The 15,842-nt window shown below is 38.8% G+C and overlaps 1 protein-coding gene across 6 annotated transcripts in view; it reads left to right on the top strand.

Moving 5' to 3' along the window:
- Nucleotides 1-15,842, top strand: part of SORCS1 (sortilin related VPS10 domain containing receptor 1) — a 766,642-nt gene that overhangs the window by 588,359 nt on the left and 162,441 nt on the right. For all 6 annotated transcript variants that reach the window (XM_043988103.1, XM_043988104.1, XM_043988101.1 and 3 more), the window contains exon 9: nucleotides 2,445-2,624. In XM_043988103.1, the coding sequence (XP_043844038.1) occupies nucleotides 2,445-2,624 (180 nt within the window). The remainder of the gene's footprint in view (nucleotides 1-2,444; nucleotides 2,625-15,842) is intronic.

Below are 15,842 nucleotides of genomic sequence, written 5' to 3' on the forward strand. Positions count from 1 at the left end.
GGTTAATGGCAACTTGGAGGAACAGCAAGTTAGCCAGTTTGACTGGAATATCATGTGTGGGACTGGGAGTAAGGTGTAACAAGACTGGAAAGATAGGTTGGAGTTAGATAGTGATGATATTTAAATGCCTGTTTGAAGAATGTAGACCTTATCTTTAGGCAGTTGGGTACCAATGAAGGTTTTGAACTTCACAGACTAGATGATCCCTTGTCTGAACCCCACTGCATGCCTTTGAAGAACAACATACTTCCTCACCACCACCCCCAACTAAACCTTTGCTTTCAGCATGAAATATATGGATTTGTCATGATTCAAATTCTTTGAGCTTGAGAAAATTAAATCTACTTTTCAACCATCTTGCAAATAACTGAGGGATCCAAAGGAGTTGAAAAAAAAATTTGGAGAATATTTGTCACTGGAACTATATATTAACATTTTAAATAAAAATAATGTCCTATGTATCTTTGTTTTTTTTTTTCCTGAAGTGCCTAGTATGGTGCTTTGTCAAAAAAAGGAACTCGATAAATACTTGCTGGTTGACTGATTGAGAGGAAAGATATTTCAGTATAGAGAGGAATTTAAGGTTGATATCATGCAGAACTTCCCAACACTCTCAAGATCATGTGATACACAATGGAATTTGTGAACAGGAGAAGTGGTAGCATTCCAATTTCTGAAGTTTTATTTAGTTAGTTTGAAGGAAAGGCTGGGGGTTATCTTTCTGGGTTTATTTGATGATGTTCCCACAGAGAAGCAAGGGGATAATATAGATGATGTCTTCTTGTCTATTCCCCTCTGATCCAACGAACTGTTAACAAATATTTGCTGTCATAAGCTAGGGACTAAAGAGGTAATAGGAAAATGTACCCCAGTAAATCAATAAACCTTGGGCTACATGAGCCCTCTTCTTCTTGCCCATACTTTGAAGAGCACTATCCTAAAGAAAGAAGAATTTGAACTCCTACTTGGGCATTATTATTGCACAAATATCCATTGAGTACGTCCTATTAGGCAGGTTCCATGCCAAGTATTGTGAGTGAGACAGAAATGAAAAAGATGGAGGCACTGCCTTTTTGGAGTTTATAGTCTGATAATAATTATCATTTAAATTTACATTTCTATTAGCACTTTAAGTTTTACAAAGTACTTTCCTCAAAATGACCCACTGGTATAGTTGCTACAGGTGTTATTACACTTGTTTTACAAATGAAGAAACTGAGGCTGAGAAGTGAGGTGACTTTTACATGGGTATACAAGTGGTAGGTGTCAGAAACAAGATTCAAACTCAGTCTCTGTTTCTGAACTGTTTATATAAAACACAAGGAAAAATAACTGTTTACGTTAAATTCAGCAAGCATTTTGTACAAGGTCCTATATTAGGATGCAAAGGCAAAGTGAAAAACAGTCCCTGACCTCAAGGAGCTTACATTTTAGGGGAAAGACAGAGGGAGGTGAAGAAGAAAATACAAGAAGAGGTAATATAAGTAACGCTGTGAAAATTCTATAACAGGGCTAGCTCCATTGTACCTAAAAGATACTTAACAGCTCTGTTGAATGAATATGTGATGAGAGAATGATATGAGGGTTCAGAAAGAGAAAGCATTTATTTGTCTACTATGTTCTAAGCACTGTAAGAAGGAGTAGGGATAAAAAAGAAAGCAAAAGACAGCCCTTTGAACTCAAGGTACAAGGTGCTCACAGTAATTGGCCAAGCAAGACTTGAAAAGGTTGTCTATTATGCAAATTATAAGTCTATACATAATACATGCAAGTAGGTAAGTAAAGTGCTACATAGATTTATTTCATTTAAGTTTTCTTGTTGGTTGTACCTTGTAAGGAAAGATATGGGTAAACTTAGTTATTAAGAGACCAGCCAAACTGGTCTTACTGTTCCTCTCATATAGTATTGAACATCTTCATGAGATACTGTGATGACCTACCTCAGAGGAAAAGTGGTGCTCTAGGTGGGCTTAGGATAGCTCAACGCTCTCTCATTTTATCTTTTTCCTTTTCCCCTCTTCTTAGCCTTTTTCCTCTCAAGTTTATTCTTCATAAGCCTTTTGAGCAAGCCCCATATTTGTGCTTGGCAAATAAATCATGGTGATTGATTCTCCAAAGTCCTCGTCATTTGAGAAAGCATTTTTTCAGGTTGTTTAATAAGATATCCAAATTATAGCTAAGCTCCCTACTCCCTTCCTCCATTACATTAATGCCCATCCCCATAACCACATCAAAAGAAATGTTTGATTAATACTCCTTCAATTAATTAATATCTTGCATATATGCAAAAGAGAGACTATTTGCAATCATGGTGCCTATTATAGGATTTCTTATTAGACTGCAGATTCATTTTATTTTCCAGACCTACAGAATAACTTTAACAAGGATTGACAGGGAAAATAGAGCTCCTGTACTCTCATTTCTCTTCTTTGTCCTCCCTCCAGGATATGCATGTCATCAGCACAGATGAGAACCAAGTGTTTGCAGCAGTCCAGGAGTGGAACCAAAATGACACCTACAACCTCTACATCTCAGACACACGTGGTGTCTACTTTACTCTAGCTCTGGAGAATGTCCAGAGTAGCCGTGGGCCTGAGGGTAACATCATGATTGACCTCTATGAGGTATGTCACGTCTGTTAGGCTGATATCTTAAAGCAAGGCCTTATATGCTTATTGGAAATATTGATTTTTCAGATTTTTTCCTGAAACCAGTAACTTCCATAACCCTTTTATATTAAAGCAGTACCAGAATATTTATGTTGTTGTTCAGTCAGTTAGGTGTGTCTGACTCTTGATGACCCTGTAGATCATATGATAACAGTACTGTCCATGGATTTTTTTGTTCCTTTGTTTGTTTTGGCAAAGTTACTGGAGTGGTTTCTATTTCCTTCTCTAGTGGATTAAAAGCAAACAGAATTTGTGACTTGCCTGAGGCCATACCTCTAATAAGTGTCTGAGACTAGATTTGAACTCATGTCTTCATGACTCCAAGCCCGGTTGTCTATCCACCCAGAAACTTTAGCTGCAAAGAATATTTATAGTTGTACATTAACTATTTACTTACAATATAAAGAATATGCTGAAGAGTTAAAAAGGATCCAAAGGAGGTTATAAATTAAAAAATTAAGTATACTTGAGGTTTCCAATAAGGGGATCCTAAAGGAAAGCTTAGGAGAATTAGGATTACTTAGCCTGGAAAGAAAAAAAAAAATAAGTGAGGCAATCAATTTAAAAATAGTCTCAAAACCCCATCATATAAAAATAGTTGAAAGAACTAGGGATGTGTATCTTTAAGAAAAAAACAAAAACAACTTTTATAGGCCATGTTTTCAGAGAAGCAATGACATATGGAAGAAAGACTGTTAACATCAAAACCAGGAAGATATGGATTCATGCGTACTGGCCATGTGACCAGAGGGGGAGGGGCAGGTTGTTTAATCTACTGATGATCTAAGCAGCTCTCCAGGATGACGAATTTTAGAGTGCCTGTCAATTAGTAAAGGGGTTTTCCATGCCCAGGAGTTCCCTATAAAAATGAAATCTACAGTCTAGTTCTATTATTATGTTTTAGTTACTTGAAGACCTATTATTTGGAAGAAGGAATACAGTGGTCCTCTACAGCAGTAAAGGGCTAGGGTTAATGGGTGTAAGTTGAAAAGAGGCAGACCAAGATTCTTATTAAGAAAGAACTTTCTAACTTTACAACTGTCAAACAGAGGGATCCCAGCTTTATCAAGTAAGTAGTAAGGTGGGCTGCTGGCACTGTCACAAACTCAGGTATCAGAATGGTATGATGACTGACGCAGCATAGTCAAGGTGTATGAAAGAAGGTTTATTTAGCTTGTAAAAATGAAGTTATCAAACACAGGGCAAGAAAACATGCTCATACTTATGGTCCTGTTGTTGATTTTGGTCCAGTTAAATTGATGAGTCAAGCACCAAGAACTTCTCTTTTCTCTCCTTTTTACCATGAAGATGATACTCAAGTGCTGGCCTATGCAGCCCGCACAGAGGGGAGAATCCATCAAGTCTGACAAAATGGGAAGTTGTCTTGGTAGGGACTTTTTATGGGATCAGGGAATACACCAGAGACCATGTCATCAGTGCTCACAGTCTAATTGGTCAAGCAAGATTTGGAAAGATTGCCTATTATGTAAATTATGTCTGTTATACATGAAATAAAAATTTAAATATGTTGCAAGGCTACTGTCTATCAGTATCCCCTAATTCCTCTTTGACTTGTACTACTATTTTTTTTCCCATATTACAGGGACTTCCTGCTTGAAATCCTATCTGCTCTCTAGTGCCTAGGTCTTCCCTTTTAACATCTGTAGCCCTTACTATAGCTCTATCATAGTACCCTATCACTATAAAATATTAAAGTAGATGTTGTGTCTATTGAGGATATAATAGAGTCTTTATATAATAGATGATTTTGATGCATATTACTCTAAAACCTATATACCCATCCTATATAATCCCTCTCCTGACCTCCAGTCATACATATCCAATTGCCTACTGGACATTTCCAACTAGATGGCCCATATGTATGGCAAACTCAGTACATCAAAAATAGAACCCAGTATCTCTCCCCCTAATTTACCCCTCCTCTGAACTTCCTTCTTACTGTCAAAGACACTATCATCCTTCCAGACATCCAAGTTTCCATTTTCCCTGACTTGTTTTTCCTCATTCCATATATCCAAGTCGTCACTCATGTGGTTGCACCTCTTCTAAATCTCTCACATTCATGTCCTTATTCTCATGGCTGCCACCCTCATCTAGGACTAATTTAATAGTCTCCTAAACGGCCTGTCTCAACTCTTTCTCCTTTCCAGTCCATCTTCTGTATAGCTACCAGAATGGCTTTTCCAAAGCCAAAAACCTAATCATATCACACCCCTGCTCAATAAACTCTTGTGGTGCCCTATTTCCTTCAGGATAAAATAGAAATTCCTTTGTTTGGCCTTTCAAGCCATTTACAGCCTGGCCTTATACTACCTTTCCAGACTTATTATATATTACTCCCTTTCCCACTCTGTGTGATCTGGCCAAACAGCTCTTGCTTTTCCTCCCTAATGATATGCCTTCTATCTCTGTGCTTTTATACAGGCTTTCTCCTAGGCTTGAATATATTCCCTCCTCACTCCTGACTCTTAGAATCTCTCGCTTTCTTTAAAATTCAAACCCAAGTGCCATGCTCTTGTTTGTTCAGTCATTTTTCAGTCATATCCAAGTCTTTGTGACCCCGTTTGGGATTTTTTGGAGGGGGGATCAAAGATACTAGAGTGGTTTGCCATTTCCTTCTCCAGCTCAGTTTACAGATGAGAAAACTGAGGCAAACAGGGTTAAGTGACTAGCCCAGAGTCACCCAGCTAGTTAAGTGTCTGAGGATAGATTTGAACTCAGGAAGATAAGTCTTCCTGACTTGACATTTTATCCACTGCATCATTTAGCTGCCACCCTCTATAGATACCACACACCCACCCCCTCTCCCAACTGTTAAGGCCCTCCCTCCCTAAACTATTTTGCATTTATTTTGTATATCTGTCATATAGATACAGATTTAAATATGTGCATATTTAGATAGATAAACATATATGTACATATTGTCTCCTCTGATAAAATGTAATCTACCTGAGGGCAGGGACTGTTTAATTTTTGTCTTTGTGTTCTCATTTGCTGAACAGTCCCTGACATAATAGGTACTTGATAAATATTCCTTGGTTTATGAATTCCTGCATTGAATGGGAGGCTGGATTAAATGACCCCAAATTTTCCTTCCAAACTCTTTTTATTATTTTAAATATCTGTAAGGATGAATGAAAGATGATATGGTTGACAGGTGTTCTTTACTTCCCCAGACATTAATGTAAAGGGAAATTTCCTTAAATTGCAGCAAAAGAGATGAAAGTTAGACAAAAAGAACATCCTGGTTGAATAACTTTACTGGGTAGTTGTAGTCCTCTCTGGTGGATAGGAATTTAGATGAGTTAATAAATAACTTGGCCTCCAATTTCTCACTCTGTAAAACAGAGAATATCTAAATGTGAGGACATCAGAGTCTGTTAGAATCCATTGTAATTTCAATTGCTTTTGGTACCCCAAATTGACCAAGATTCAAAATCAAAAGATGTGTGAGCTGTCAGTATCACAGAAAGTCTACCACAGATCTTACCTCTCTCTATCTTTTCTATTAATCCCAGGCACAGCCATTCGGAAGGAAAGTTATTCATTATGGAATAAGGTATGGGCAGTTTTTAGAAGGCCTGCCCTTTGTGATGAAGGGATTGCAGTATTCTGTAATGAAGAATTTAAAACTTCACTCATAATTTGGTGAAATTCAATCTTCCATCTAGTTCCTACTTCACAGCCCTAAAGCCAATTCATCTTGTGAGAGTGAGTCATTGGGATGTCCAGGAGTTGTGTTGGGAAGGAAGAATACTAAGACTAACATAAAGGATCAGGCCCCATAAAGCCACTGATTTTACCTCTTGTTGCAGTTTGACCTGTTGTTACAGATCTTTAAAATGCCCTGTGCATTTTCCCATCTCCCTGCTTCCAATCTCTTTACCTTTATTAGAAGTTGATGAGAACTTTCTTCTAGCAGCTCTGGAGAACTTGAAAAAGTGGAGGCTTAGGAGCACTTTATGAAGCAACCCTAGTTGGGAGAGGGAGAAAGGAGCAGGGGATTTCTCTTTTCTTCCTACCTTTCCCCCACCATTGATTGGTATCTAGATACAACTTGCCCAAAGGGAGACACCTCTTTCAAAAGTTCAAGTATTCATTAGTTCAGTGGACATATGAGGGAGCAGTCACATTCTTTATAGCCACTGAAAAATATTGATACCCAGAGTCACCCAAGGGAGGAAGCTGCTTTGAGGAATAAGACTCCTTGACAGTAGAGGAGAGAGTTATGAGAAGAGTAGATCCCAGTAACTCAGTTTCACAATATACCTAGCAGAGACTGTGCCCAAGGGAAGCAATATGAGAACTTCATGAAGAGAGAAGGAATTTCTAGGTCCTTCAGTACCAGTGCTTGTGTGTTGCCAATCATATATCCTAAACATGTATCTCTAACACTGCACTCTGAGTTAATCCTCTTCTCATATTTGCTATGTGTATTTGTGGGAAGATGTGCAGCAGGTTTATGCTTTATAGATGCCATTTTCACCATATCATCTCAATAAATGCCTTTTTAAAGAGTTAATTGAGTCTACTGGCTGGCTGTTGATGGAGAGCACAGTATTGGGGACTCATGAACTAAGTGCCATTCTCCATTGACTCTAAGTGTAGATGTTACCTCTCTGGGGATTCATCACTGTTATGTTAAGTGTACATTAGAGAAGTAGGTAAAATACAGTGCTACACAGCAATTTCAGTAAAATATATACTTTTGTAATCAATATGGGTGGTTTTGATGAAAATTATATCAGAATCTCATAGTACATGAGAGAAAAAACTCAGTGGCCTCCATCAACTTTTATATACCATTTTAAGAATGCTATAACATTATAGATATAATTCTAGACTTGTCATTTTTTTCCTTCTCATTTTCCAGCTATTCTAGTATCAAAAAGATCTTATCTTCTGGAATGTGAAGGGAACAGCTTCAATTTCAAAGTTCTGTCTTAGTAACATTTTCTAATTTTTTTTTTTTTTTAGTGAGGCAGTTGGGGTAAAGTGACTTGCCCAGGGTCACACAGCTAGTAAGTGTTAAGTGTCTGAGGCTGGATTTGAACTCAGGTACTCCTGACTCCAGGGCTGGTGCTCTATCCACTGCGCCATCTAGCTGCCCCACATTTTCTAATTTTTAATGATACCTAACAATCCATTTATGTAGTTTGACTCTTAATGGAGATCCCATCATTCTGAATTTCTTTTTTAAATACACATGCATACATACACATGTATGCATACATATATATGTGCATGCAATGCTATTTGTGTCAATAATAATTGCCCTCTTTTTTTTCCACCATTGTTCAAGGATTAGAGATGGCAATATCTTGTTCCTAGAGTTTCTGGGTTGCACAAATAGTCAAGCTGTATTTTCTTGTTCTCTGCCACCTCCCTCACCCTGACCCCACCCCCCACCTTTTCCCCATGAGTATTAGCTTCAGCCTACATGTTTCAGCCACTTCCCCATTGATTTCTAGGCTACTGTCCCTCCCTCCTCTCTACCTCTCTTCCCCCTTCCCCTAATTCCTCAGGTCAGCTTGGAAACATTTTTCTGGGTTTTTACTTATTTTCTGACAGAACCAGAGCCCATTTTAATTGGCCCCAAGATGATGTGAAGTTTGACAGGTTTAGACAAGATTGACTTTGAATTGTCCTGTTGTTAGGAAGCTACTCAAGACACTTGCTGTAAAATTCAAATGTTTGTCCTGGGTACAGAATGAGGGGGGGGCAGATATCAAGGTGACCCTCAGACACAGTTCAAACTTTTCCTCTTCCCCCTCAGGATTCCCACATGGATCTGTCTGCTCATTGGCTGCCTCTAGATAGACTGCTACCTCCTATTACTGGTAGTCTGAGCAGTGGTTTGACTGCATTATGTAATGCTAGCATCCTGGGATGTTGGGGCTGGGGGTGGAGAAAGAAGGCTTTGTTTTATTTTACTGACAGTTCACAGCAACCTAGATTGAAATTGATGTGATCAGACTAGTGGAGCCGTATCTGCTGATTACCTAGATGGAAAGAATATTGGCTGACACTGAACCTGGCACAAATGTTCCCTTAAATCTGATTATTCTGGCTAGAAGGGAGCTAAAAGCCATCTAGGGAGAATATCCCAGCTGAATTGCAATGAATTATGAGTGCTTAGTGATAAATGGAAAATAAGGTAATCCATAGATGAATTAATAAGGGGCATGGAGAATGAAGCATCAGTGGTGTGGTTTAAGGGGTAAGAACATAGAGGATATACCAGTCAAACCTGGGAGAAATAAATAAAAGAGGCAACCTTGGTTTGTAGGAGTTTGCAGGAATATTGGTTTGGTTAGATTTTACCGAGCCATTTCTATAAAAGGAAGTGTGTGCATATGTGTGTGTGTTTGTGTGCACGCTCGTGTGTGTGTGTGTGTGTGTGTGTGTGTGTGTGTGTAGGGAGGGGGGAGGGAGGGAGGGACAGAAGCAGAGACAGAGACAGAGACTTCGCATGATTGGATAAATACAAGGAAAGACACAGATTCTCAAAGGCCTAGGTTCATGTCTTGATTCTGAGACATTATGGCTTCATGACCGTGAATAAGTAATTTAATTAGTAGATACTAATTTAAAATAGTAGTGAGAATTTCTTCATTGGTAATTTCCAATACCAATGATATTACAAGTACAGTCCAATCCTTTTTATAGTTGGCAATAGACCATATTATATTTATGCATGTTCTTTGTGATTTGTGATGAGACTAGCATGCTACCCATTAAAATTGTTTTTTTCTTCTCAGATCCTTCCAATATCACTTTTAGTGATGTACCAGAATTTGATGAGAATTCCAGCCAATGGATTCCCTGATTATTAGTCACTGGGATTCTGCCTAGTTAGTGATAAATTAAAGAGATGGGGCACAGCCTTAGAGTTTATATGATAGAGAAGGAAAAGTATCTGTGAGAAAATTATTATTAATAATAGATTTCTTGAGGGACTCAGAGACCAGTCCTTTCTCCCAACCATACCAGAAAGTCCAGTTTTCCTCGATCTTATTTGGGACAAACCCAAGGGAACAATAGAAATGGAGATAGACTCTTGTATAGCTCAGTGAAGGAGAACACCTAGATAATGGACTTTCCTTAAGCAGTTTGAGTGAGGGTCTTTCCCTGATGTCATCTGTAGAATTCATTTTAATTTAGACCACTGTCAAGTGATGTCAACCAATGGAATTGAAAGATGCTAACAGATTAGCATTGATCAATGTATAATGACCAGCATCTATCTAAAGAGGATAAAAATGCTTGGCATTCTTATTCTCTCTCTCTCTCTCTCTCTCTCTCTCTCTCTCTCTCTCTCTCTCTCTCTCTCTCTCTCTCTCTCTCTTCCCCTCCCTCCCTCCCTCTCTTTCCCTCCCTCCCTCCCTCTCTTTCCCTCTCTCTCCCTCCATCCCTCCCTTCCTCCTCCAAGCTCTTAGCTTGGTTCTCCCTCTTAGGATAGTGTAGGACTTGTGAACTCCCTTGGGTCTCCTTGAGACCAGGTGCTGACCATGAGAAGTTAGGGAGACATGTGGTCAGTCCTTTACTGGTATATAATAAATGTTTACTGCCCAAACTGGTACAATAGCAATGAATATAGAAAACACAGTTGTAGTTAAATTTTAAGAAAAAAAAATCTGAGAATGTATCATAGGATGAGGGAAATAGTCTTGGGAATCACTCATTCAGCAGTCATTTATTAATTGCTGTTTCTGTATGAAGCACTTATGCTAAGCATTGGAGGAAACACAAAGCTTAAATAAGACATTGCTACTACCCTTGTAGAGGTTGTGATCTAGTAGATAAGCCTACAAATCAGAATATACTAGGTGTGTAAGAAGAGTACTAAGTGCTAGGAGAAGAGCCCGTGGAGATATTCTTCAGAATATATAGAATATTTCATGAATTTACATATAAATGCAAGTACATATGCAGTTAGGAGTTATCAGTCTCTGTATGCTTTCATTTGGTCAATACTCTTCTAACATTCTAAACTGTGAGGGATACACTGAACAGGCAGCAGATAGATAGGCTGTGTGCTGGTATCCACTAGACAGAGATCTCTGGGAATAGATGCCCCTTGGCTTCTGTCCCCTTGAGCAGAAATACCAAGTGATAAGTTTTTGCTACCACTGAAAGAAGTGGGTAACAGAGGGCCCTGTCCAGTAGAGCCAATGCAGATAGGGCTGTGATATGTGTGTCCGTGACGCATGTCGCCCGATATGTTTGCATTGGTGTGGATGACGAGTGGTGATTTGACAGCACTGGAGAATATCCACCTTCCTTTGGGAAAAGCAGATTAATTAATGATGATGAAGAACACTATGGCTTAATAGACAGTGACAGTTGGCCTAGCAAGGATGAAAATGGTTGTGATCATGCTGAAATCACCTGCTTGGTGTACACAGGACATACAAATCCTATGCAAGGCAAGGCTGGGGGAGGAATAAACATATGGAACCAGTAAATGGTGCATATGCATGTAGGTGCATGAGGAATGTTGTGAATGTTATCAAACAAAATGCAAACCTTATATTTTGCAAAATGAAACCATGCAGATGTGATACTGTAAATCCAAGAAATCTAATTCAGTTAAATATTCATTTATTAATAATGAACCCCCACCCATGAAATATCCTTGCTAAGAACTAAAGAATTCAAAGAGGACAGCCTGGTAGCTGCCTCCTAGGTTCTTACAGTCTGGTGGGAGGAAACACACCATCTATATGCCAACATAACTATAAAAAAGTAGAACATGAGGAAGTGTGCAAAAGATTTGCAAACAGAAGAGAAGAGTATTTCCTAGGAAGTCTTTTCTCATCTCCCCATCTGTTAGAACTCTCTTCCTCCTCAAGTTATAGTTATTCATTATCTGTGTAAGTAGTTTTTACCCAGATAATTAAAATTCAGAGACTGCAAGCTCCTAAAGTGAAGGAAATGTTTCATTTTTGTCTTTTTCTGTGCATCCCCAGTGCCCAGCATGGTGCCTTCTAGTAGTAAATGCTAAATAAACATGTATTGAATTTATTGTCTTGAACTAGGAGGGAACCAACAAAGTCGAGCTTGTTTAAGTGTTGATTGCTTAAAAAAAATGGGATTTGAGTCATAGTTCAAGATGCAACATAGAGAAGATGAAAGACTTGCTTATCATCAGATATCCAAGTTTGGCCTTGTCATTTAAGGCTGGCATCTTGTTGGGCTGTCAGTGTCATTTTAGGACAGTACCAGAGGGAGATTTAGGTGAAATTTTAAGCTCAGGAATGCTCTTAAAGCAAGAGCAGCACTGAGGATCTATGGTCTTTAAGTCTGGCTATTTATAGTATCTGATACTAAGCCTGTCCCTAGATATTCTTCTACTTTCTCTATGAAAATAGTCCATCTCAAAATCCCCAAATAAATTACACCAATTGAAGTATTACCTTATTTGGTATTAATCATGGGATACCCTTTCTCTGCCATTTCCTGGGTCATTTCAAATGCTGACTCCTGGATTCTTTCAATTCAATTCCCAGCAAAATTCATTGAGAGCAAGAGTAGTTTTTTTTCATTTAGCAGAGGCAGAAATAGGGAAAAATCTTTGCCCATGCAAGTCCAAGAACTCAGTGAAATAAGAGAAGGTCAGATTAGATAAGACTGGAAAGCATTTCTGCATGAGAAGCTGACCCCATCTTCTATGAGGTTAAGTCTTAGTATCTTGGTTCCTACCTTCTTGAGTTTCATGGTAAAATAAATATTATCTTCATCCCATTTTTTTTTACTTACAAACACTTTGATATTGCTGTTAGGAAAGGAGCATTTCCTAATTAAACTTGAATACATGATTCAGGTCAGCTAGGGGCTACAATGGATGGAGTATGGGGCCTGGAGTCAGGAAGACTTATCTTTCTGAGTTCAAATCTGGCCTCAGACACTTACTAGCTGGTTGACCCTGAGCTAGTCACTTCACCCTATTGTGCTACTCTCATCTGTAAAATGAGCTAGAGAAAGAAATGGCAAACCATTCTAGTATTTTTGCCAAGAAAACCCAATTGAGGTCACAAAGAGTCAGACATGACTAAAACGACTGAATAACAACAAAATTCAATTCAGCAGATAATGGGAGCTCACTATTTGCCCAGCTGAGACACTGTGTGGGCATAGAAAAATGATTAAGATGTGACCTCTTTCCTCAAGGAGATAGCAGTCTAGTTGGGAAGAAGTATAAATATATGAAAATTTAAACAACATTGAGAATTAAATAACACCAGAAGAAATAATGCAGTACATACCAAAAGGCAAGACAAATAAAATGTCAATGAGTAATATGAACAAGAGGCAAAAACATCAATATTCTCAGCATGAGAGAATCACAGAATTTAAGGATGAATTAATGAATTATTTAAGCACTTGGTATGTTCAAAGCACTGTGCTAAACACCGGGGATACAAACAGAAGAGTAAAGCAATCCCTGCCCTCAAAGAGCTTACATTCTCTAAGACCTTCTGGTGTAACCCATTCCTGAAAGAATCTTTTCCACAGGATTCCCAGGCATTATCTGGAATTTGAAGATTTCCAGTGAGGGGGATTGATGCATTAGTGATGTCTCAAAGCAAGCCATCCCATTTATAGGCAACTGTTTTTAAGAAGTCGTCCTTACTATAAGCCCCTCATTTACAAATTCTGTCATTACTGGTTCTGTCCCATGATATCACACAGAATAAGCCTGTTGACATTTCTGAATCCCTAAATACAAAATATCAGAAGGTGGCCGTCATGCCTGTCCTAAAACTTCTCTTCTCCATTTTATACATGAGGAGCCTAAGGCAAATAGAAGCTAATTTTCTTCCCCAGGGTTACACAGTGAGTAAGTGACTGAGATAGATTTTGAACACAGATCTCCTGACTCTATGTTTAGCACTCTATCCACTGTACTACCAGCTGCCTCTAGATTTTAAAATTGTTGTTGTTGCTTGTCCTTCCTTCTTGAAGAGGACTATGACATTGGTAAGTAATGTCATGACTTGCAGTGAATTGGATTTAAGTGAGTCAGGGCTGTGCACAGTCACCAGCCTTGCTCTTTGCTCCAAAGCCATCTGGGTCCAATGGCAAGATGTACATCAAGACAACTGGAGTGGCTTTCCATTTCCTTCTCTAGATCATTTTATTGATGAAGAAAGTGAGGCCAGCAGGGTGAAATGACTTGCCCAGGGTCACACAGCTATTAGTGTTGAGTGTCTGAGGCCAGATTTAAACTCAGCTCCTTCTGACTCCAAGACCAGTGCTCTATTCACTGAACCATCTAGTTGCCCCAGAATTTAAAATAGGCCCCCAAGGATAGTAGTCTACATGAGGAGGTCATTCTAAGAGAAAGAAGAAATATGCAGAAAGGCAGAGAGGTTATAATAAGTTGGTTAGACCCCAAAATAAAGTTTAGTTTATTTTCAGTGGCTATTTCCTCCCCTTCAGCTCCCCCACAAAAACCCTGAAACCAAACAAAATCAAAGGACTTGGAACTTCCAAGGTGCAGGACTGCAAATCACTCTCCCTTACTGTGCCTCAGTTTCCCACTCTATAACATAAGGAATTTCTACTTGATTATCTCTATTGTCCCTTCTAGCTCAGGTATTTTATTCTTCTATAAAACAGAGTTGACATCTCTCAGGAGTAGGTCTAGGACAGAGGATAACAAAGTATCTCACCTTGGAGAGACACTGTTTTGGTAATTCTGAAGAAAAAGGAACAGCTCCCCTCCTGCTCTCTCCTGTATTGTCTGTTCTGTATTCCCTCTGCTTTGTCAGGGTGTTTGTTGTTGTTATTTTAATACTGTGAGATAAACTGGAAGACAAAATTACCAAAGCTGAATTACAAAGTGAGACTTTCTCCACAAGCAGCATTTGAGGTCCAATAAAGTGGAAAGGACTGCAAATGGAATGAGCAACTTCTAAAGCACATGGCCCTGATCTGACACCTTCACCAGTAGAGTAGAAGGCCAGGGAGGCATGTGCCACCTGCATGGGTTATTTTTTCTCCTATATTTAACATAATAATCCTCTAAACCAGCATATCTGCTTCTGCCTAGGGACCATAAAATAGAATTCACAGAGACCAAGCATCCAGAAATAAGATGACAGTCCCGTTATTGGAGAGGAAGCATTGTGTAGTAGAAAGTATGTCACCGTGTACTACCTTGGTCAGACAATTTTGTATTTAGTTTGGGTGCCAGTTACAGAGGACCTTGATAAGCTGGAAAACATACTGAAGGGGGCAACCAGGATGGTGAAATTCATGCTGCAGAAGGACCAATTGCAGGAAAGAGCAATCTTTAAGCTGGAGAAGAGAAAACTTTGGGGATGAGGGATGTGCATGTATGCATGTGTGTGCATGTATGTGTGTAAGAGGATAATTATATTCAAGTATATAAAGGACTGTCATGTGGAAAAGAGATTAGATTTGTTCTGTTTGGCCTTAGAGCTTAGAAACAGTGGATGGAAGTTATAAAAGCCTAATAACCACTTGTCGAGTATTGGTAGAGAGGAGATTAATTTTTAAATAGAGGTTGAAGTAAATAAATAGCTCTTTTGGGTCCCTTCCTTTTAAATCCACGAGATCATTAATTTGGACTTTGTATAAGAAAGCATAAGACAGCTAGGTGGCACACTGTGCTAACCCTAGAGTCAGGAGGACCTGAGTTCAAATCTGGCCTCAGACATTTACTAGCTTTGTGACCTGGATAAGTCATTTAATTCTGTTTGCCTCAGTTTTCTCTGTAAAATGAGCTTGAGAAGGAAACAGCAAACTACTCCAGTATCTTTGCTAGGAAAACTTGTGGAGGTTATGGTCCAAGGGGTCACAAAGGGTCAGGCACAACTGAAGAATGAACAGCAACAAAATAAGGAAGCATAATCTACATTATGGAAAAGCATGATTTCTGTAATACTTTTGAATGAAGCTGTGGAATTAAAAAATTTTTTTTAATTTTTTATTGTTTTGGTGAGGCAATGAGGGTTAAGTGACGTGCCCAGGGTCACACAGCCAGTAAGTGTAAAATGTTTGAGTCTGGATTTGAACTCAGGTCTTCCTGAATCCACTGCATCACCTAGCTTGTCTGTGGAATTATTACTTTTAAGTAAATACAGTAGCTATATGTATACAGTGTAAATTGAGTTTATTCCT

This window comes from Dromiciops gliroides, chromosome 2 (genome assembly GCF_019393635.1).
Source record: "Dromiciops gliroides isolate mDroGli1 chromosome 2, mDroGli1.pri, whole genome shotgun sequence".
NCBI classification, from domain to species: Eukaryota; Metazoa; Chordata; class Mammalia; order Microbiotheria; family Microbiotheriidae; genus Dromiciops; species Dromiciops gliroides.